Source organism: Miscanthus floridulus, chromosome 8 (assembly GCF_019320115.1).
Source record: "Miscanthus floridulus cultivar M001 chromosome 8, ASM1932011v1, whole genome shotgun sequence".
Taxonomy (NCBI): domain Eukaryota; kingdom Viridiplantae; phylum Streptophyta; class Magnoliopsida; order Poales; family Poaceae; genus Miscanthus; species Miscanthus floridulus.
Window position 1 is genome coordinate 26,837,539 of NC_089587.1, and position 6,843 is coordinate 26,844,381.

The 6,843-nt window shown below is 47.1% G+C and overlaps 1 protein-coding gene across 1 annotated transcript; it reads right to left on the reverse strand.

Moving 5' to 3' along the window:
• Window positions 1-76: 76 nt before the first annotated feature.
• LOC136476037 (cytochrome P450 711A1-like) lies at window positions 77-2,562 on the reverse strand. Its single transcript, XM_066473705.1, has 4 exons — window positions 2,034-2,562; window positions 1,808-1,957; window positions 720-1,626; window positions 77-610 (listed from the first exon to the last, which is right to left on the reverse strand). Exons 1-4 carry the CDS (start codon window positions 2,267-2,269, stop codon window positions 281-283), a joined length of 1,623 nt encoding a protein of 540 aa, XP_066329802.1. The 5' UTR covers window positions 2,270-2,562; the 3' UTR covers window positions 77-280.
• Between the last annotated feature and the right edge of the window lie 4,281 nt (window positions 2,563-6,843).

Below are 6,843 nucleotides of genomic sequence, written 5' to 3' on the forward strand. Positions count from 1 at the left end.
GCAAATCTCGTGAAATCTGCCAAATTCATGTTTCGCCCGTACAACATACAAATTCTTCTTCTGAAGTTGTATCTGCAATACGCCAACACCTTTACCGGCTGTTCAATACGTGCAATCTTCTTCATCATCTATTTACATATATATATATATATATATATATATATATACTCAATATATGTTAAAGATTAGAAGTACAAATTACACACAAGAAGACACGCCGTGGCACCATCACGGATGCAGTTCCACACGTGACCCCAAGCAAGCCAAGCCAGTGCCAGTCTCAGCCCCTCCTGATGGCCCTGAGCTTGACGCCGTGGCGGAAGGCAAGGACGAGGTCGAAGTCGAACTGGATGGGCGACTCCATGGCCGGCGAGTGTCGGAATGTGTACCGGCGGTAGAGCTCGACCACGGCGAGCTTCACCTGTTGCAGCGCGAACTTGTGCCCGATGCACGCCCTCGGCCCGACGCCGAAGGGGATGTGCGCGTACGGGTGGCGCGTCCGCTCCTCCTCCGCCTCCGGCGCGAACCGCTCGGGCCGGAACTCCTCCGGGTCCGGGAACTGCGCCGAGTCCCGGGCCAGCACCCCCGGCGCCAGCCACACGTACGCGCCCTGCCGTGCAAAAGCAAAACCTTCGTTACGTTTGTTTGCCGCAAGCGATCGAACTGGCAGACAGCATGCAGCTTGCTCAGATCGCCGGCGGCGCCGCGCGCAGCGTTACCTTTGGGAGGACGTAGCCGCCGATCTCCACGCGCTTGGAGGTCTGCCTGGCGATGAGCGGCGAGACGAGGTGGAACCGCATGGCCTCCTTGATGACCTGGTCGAGGTAGGGGAACCTGCTCTGGAGCTCATCGGCGTCCGGCGTGCGTCCGTCGCGCGGCGCGAAGCCGTCCACCTCCCGGAGCAGCTTCTCCTCGACGCGCGGGTGGCACGACACCAGGTACACCACCGACGACAGCGTGAACGCCGTCGTCTTCGTGCCGGCGATGAGGTGCTCGTACGCCAGCGCGCGGACGTGCTTGTCCGCCAGCGCGAAGTCCTTCGCGCCGCCGTTCTCCATCGCGTCCAGCAGCGCCGCGATGAAGTCCAGCGGGGCGGCGCCGTCGCCGCCACGCCGACGCGTGGCCCGATCTCGCCGCCGGCCGGCTATGATCGCGTCGATGCGGGAGCACAGCCGGCGCTCGTTCTCGTTCATCTTGTAGTCTGCCGTGCCGGGCACCCGCCGTAGCAGCCGCTTGCACGGCGTCTGGACGCACGGGAGGAAGAGCCCAAGGATGGTGGACAGCGAGCTCGACAGGTCCATCTTGACGAACTCCATGGACCGCTTGTACTCCTTGAGGAACTCCCTGACGTTGTCGTCGCCCTCACCGTCGCCGCCTTCGGTCTCGCCGGTGGCGGCGGTATTCTTCGACAGGCCGAACTCGATGCCGAAGGCCGTCTTGCCGATGATGTCGATGGCCATCCGGACCGAGAGCTGGCAGAAGGGGATGCAGTCCTGGTCCGGGCAGCCGGCGATGTTGGCCACCAGTATGTCCACATACGACTGCATCACTGGAATGAGCCCGGCAAGCCGCGCAGGCTGGTAGAGCGGGACCACTGTGCTCCTCATCGCCGACCATGTTGAGTCCCTGACATCATATGAGTAAGCTCACTGCCTCAATCAACAAAATTCATGCAAATTTCAGACAACAAAATTTTTCCATGCCTTCCCTATCTGAACTGAACATTCCGGTCTACCTGCATCTAGTTAATGTTTCTAACTTCCAAACTACTAGTCAGTTCATTCGGTTCAACAGCAACTAGCAGCACCTGGTGAGGAAGAGGGCGTCCTGGTGCAGGGAACCGATTGATGGCGGTGGGGTGCTCCGATTGCGGATGTCCTTGAACTTCTTGATGCCAACCTCCTTGCACAGCTCGGCATTGGCCACGATCACCAGTGGCTGCCTTCCCATGTGGAACCTGCGCATGGTGGCCATGGTAACTTCTCCCTCTATGCATTAGATCTGTAGAGCCTTTAATTAGTCACGAGGATTACCTGAAGATTGGACCATACTCCTTTGCAATTGCACTGAAAACATCTGGCCCATTCTTGCCAAGAAGGTGAAGATGGCCTATGGGGAATCTGGTTGGAGGCCCTGGGACTCTCCTCACACTCCACAAGGGTGCATAGAAGTATATCAGAAATGCGCTGAACAGGGACAGAAAAGATACGAGCACCAGAACAGGTACGCTTTGGTGAGAAACAGCGCCAACTGTGAGTGCAATCTCCATGAGAGAAGCTTGGACACTGGCAAGTGTGGAAGAGAGGAGCTGCCTAGTTACTCAGAGTTTTGGTGTCCCACTGATGCTTCTCGTGCCAATTTATAAAGGGCGAGGAGAATAGCATCCGATGTTGTCCTCATGTTTGTAGTCACCAGATCATGCTGTTCCAGACGATCTGCACCATACGATCAATACTATCAGAGGAATCACATGCTGCGTATGACGACACATCAGCAGATACCAATCCAGAGGTTTTGTCACAACATGTCAATCAACGTTATCGTCCTCTGATTTTTCATTCCTGTGAACAATTCTATAATGCATTATGAACCACGGATTGTCTACAGCAATTATTTACATACGGTGGCTATTTTACTCCTGATTTACTGTTTTTTTAATCTTTGCCAATGCTTGATTAATTAACCTTTTCTTGTAATTCAGTTCATATATACACAGTTCTGTTGCATAATCAAAGTTCTAAACACTGCAGGGAATTAGAAAATGGATTTTACTGCACGCACTGTTAGTCTGAAAGGGTCACAGGAGCAACTGCAGCTATTTAGGCCAGCAGAAGAACCTGCTCACAATTTTATTACATTTATAACCTAATAATAGTAAAAGACTCGTGAGTGAAAAAGCAGAAAAAAGTAAAAAAAAAATGTATGCACGTGTCGGCATACAAATCAATGATTTGTTTCAGGACTGAATTCACCTAAGTAAGCCATACCAATTGAATTCTATTCAAAATTATGAACCTGCAGCCAGCATATGCACAGACAGCACAAACAGAAGAAAGCACTAAGTTCTGGAGTTCTCCTCACATCATTTTCTCATGGAAATTGGGTCTGGTAATGGACTAGTCACTTCAGACACATTGTAAAGCACATGTCGCAATGACATTGGTCACACGATGGCGACAGTAACAAATCGCATTGAATCGAATTGACCAGAGCGATGCACTGATTCAGGCACTGTAATGTGTCCGAGAGATTCACACCATCTATTTCATGTGTTGGCCAATTGCAATCAAAATTGCTGTCTGATTAATCAGTATATGAATGGAATAAACTTTCAAAGGATCTCCAGATTCCATGTAGGCTAGTATTGACACTACGATTCTGACAAAACAGAATTGACACCACCATACTAGACTGGCAGGTATCTTTCAATCTTTTTTTTCTTGCTATGAGTTTGTACACTACAAAGTTCCCAATCCATCAGCTGAACAAACAACAGCTGTAAACCTGAAATTAACTGGCTGTCCATGAATCGTGACATGATAAATTTCCTATTTACTAAAAAGTCAAAATTATGCTAGATGACAGCTACTATTCGTTGAAACAGTATGTTCTATTCGGCTTAAAAAATCACCCTGTATACAGCCTGTTCGTTTGGCCGTGGCTTGTCGTAAACGATCATAAATTTCCAGCCGGAACAGTATTTTTCTCTCACACAAACCAGCCAGCAGTACTTCTTCATGATGATGGATAATAATATAACAATAGAACTGTTAAATTGGGTGAATCCAAGATCAAATTTCTCCACTATGGCCTACAATTCCAAAAAGGATCGTTCGCATTCTTTGGATATTTGTTGCAAGGTTGACATTATTTCTCTCTCTCTCTCTCTCTCTCTCTCTTAACGGGAAATACAGCAGGGGAGGTCCCCACTGTAGAGTTTATTAAAACCAAAACAAACCACTGTACAAAAGGGAAAACTGTACACACGGGAGAAAGAGAAGAGGCCCGAGCGGGGCCGAGGAGCAAACTAGCCAAAGAGGTCTAAAATGAGAAGAAAAACTGGTCAGTTAGAAATACAAAGTCTATGAGCTTATAACGTGGCTTCATTTAAGAAGTCTTGCCTCCAAGAGCTAAAGGAGGGACGCCCACTGTCGAAGATAAAATTGTTGCTGTGAGACCTTTCTCCAAGGTTGTTAATTCGATGAATCCATGGCATCTTACAATGACAGCATGGCCCTTCCACACTGATCTTTCTAACCTAGAAGGATCTTGCTTGGACTGGGTACATGTACACTCTTTCTTTAATGATGTCAGTCTTTAGACTTCATGTTCTTTAACTTTTTGACAGGGAGACGATCATTGATTGCGCCAATACTATGCTGTGGGTGGCTAAGGAGGTGCTGTCATCCTATCGAAGAAGTGATGGTACAGGTGATCAGGTGGAGATTGAAGAATATCAAGAGGGGGAAGATCACAATGCTTGAAGAGTTGTTGAGGACGTCAGGCATTTGGAAGACCTAGTGTTTTCTTTTGTTTCGTGATAGTTGTTGCAATACATTGGCCCGGAGGTTTCTCGAACGTTAGTTTGAACGTTTTGTCTTCTGTGGATGAAGTTGGGTTATGGTTTAGGTTTCACAGTGAGGGCAGGCTGGGTTCTGAGGCAGAGTACCACTCATGGTGTAGCACAGGGAGCTGTTGGTCTTGGTGCTGTCTTTTCTTTGTTGCTTCCATAACGCTTGTATTTCCTTTTTCTGAATGGAAATGGGGTTTGCCTCGGGTAAAAAAAATGTTCTTTAATTTTTAATTAGAGGGGGTTCCTAGAATTACCATTGTGTCTACTTTCTTTCATTTACAATAAATTTTGGTTAGGTCCATCAAATTTAAAAAGTTGATTTGATTTTGTTGTTTCCTAAAGGACATTTTAGCTTTGTGGTTGCAAAAGATTGAAGCTCCTTTTCCAACACATGTAGGTATCAGTACAATTCAAATTAATAGTTCATTAATGTGAGCTTATGTATTCTATTGTTCCTCTCTGCTTGATTAGTTTCCATTAGAGCTATGTTTCACCACTTTCATAAACCATCAAAATGTAAGGTTTGACAAAACACATAGGCTCTAGGTACATTTAAGGTTAAGTGCAGAACTATGCAGTCAAGAAGACGAAGATGGAGAAGATTATTGAGCATAGAAAGAACAAGACCTTTCAGAAGTTGCTCCACCCTTCTCATTTCTCGAGGTAACTATCAACCCTAGAAACTTCACACGACACACTGGAGATTATGTATTGGCCCAGTTTGCTTCGCTGAAAAAAACAAGCCGAAATACTGTTCCGGCCAAAAAAACAAGCTGAAAAAGACGGATCATAAGAGAAGCGAACAGGGCCATTATTGCAACTATAATTTCACCCTTGTTTAATTTTATAAACACAGATGGCAATGCATCAGTTACTACAACTGATGAGTACTTACCGGAAAGCCTGACAGAAGATATTTCGTAGGCTGATAGGCTGTACCAATATCCTCGAATATTCTTGGACCCGCCAAAGTCAGAAATGTACCCCCAGCTACAGTTCGCTGTGCTTAGTTCGCGATACACGGACCACCAAAAGTGACTGAGGCTGTGCTTAGTTCGTGAAATTTGAGAATTTGGCTACCGTAGTATTTTCGTTTTTATTTAGCAATTAGTGTTCAATCATGGACTAATTAGGCTCAAAACGTTCGTCTCGCGATTTCCAATCAAACTGTGCAATTAGTTTTTTTCGTCTATATTTAATACTCCATGCACGTATCGCAAGATTCGATGTGATGACTACTGTAGCATTTTTTGGAAAAGCTTTTGGGAACTAAACACAGCCTGAAGACCTGTCACTTTTTTGGGCCAACATGCAAACGCACCACAATGACAATGATAATCATATATATTACATCAAAGAGCTAAGTCATAGGGTCTTGTGAGCACCTCCTGATTGTGTACTACTAGTGTGTCAAATTATGCTGGTTGCCGTGGCATGATACCTGGTTTCAGAACTGAGTGGAGTTGGCGATTCACAATTATTGAAACCAAGTTCACACGGCTATGTTGCAGTGCACTACATCTGGAGCCTTTCTGATTGTGTAGTGATTTCAACAATGTACTGCACCAGCACAATATAACACATCATTAAAACTGTAGTGCAAATCTCTTGATTGGATTATGAGTATTAGGTTTGGGTCCCACTACAAAGGACCGAAGAACCGTGATTTTTGCTCATCAGTTTAGAGCCCCTTGCCTGTTGGCCCACAGAATCACCGACTCAGGTGAATGAACCACCCATCAGTTTTGTCGAGCACTCGCTAGTGTTGTCGAGCACCCACTAGCCGTGCCGACCACGAAACAAGCGTTGTCCGTCTCCACGCACTATGGCTAGAGCTTGAAGAAGAAGGAAGAACAGAGCATGCACACACAGTACAAGACACCAGCGTTGGTCGGAGCCCTGTCTAGGAGATGACAAATCTGAACTCTCTTTACTGAGTTGCCGTGGTAGTCTATTTATACAACTCTATCCATCTAGTCCTAGTACAGCTGCCCTGCTGTAACAGTGACTAGATAACATACAAGGCTGACTCTACGCCGGCCTCTGTATGTGGCTATAGTGCTGCAGGTGAGCCATGCGGCGCCTGCACCTGCAGCGGTTACAGTATCACAGCAGGGGGCCTTTCGGCGTCGCCTTCCCTTACTGTGTTCACACAAGGTAGCAGTGGATTATCTAACAATCTTCCCCTAATCCTATCGCTAACCCTTGTACCCCCTCCATGTCGATCATCTCCTTCAGCTCCGTGAGTCGAAGACGTCCGAGCGGCTTGG

Coding starts and splice junctions, on each gene's coding strand:
- LOC136476037 (XM_066473705.1), bottom strand. CDS start 2,269: ATGGAGATTGCACTCACAGTTGGCGCTGTTTCTCACCAAAGCGTACCT. Junction 1,958..2,033: donor GAGTATGGTCCAATCTTCAG/GTAATCCTCGTG, acceptor CACCATGCGCAG/GTTCCACATGGGAAGGCAGC. Junction 611..719: donor GCGGCTACGTCCTCCCAAAG/GTAACGCTGCGC, acceptor TTTGCACGGCAG/GGCGCGTACGTGTGGCTGGC.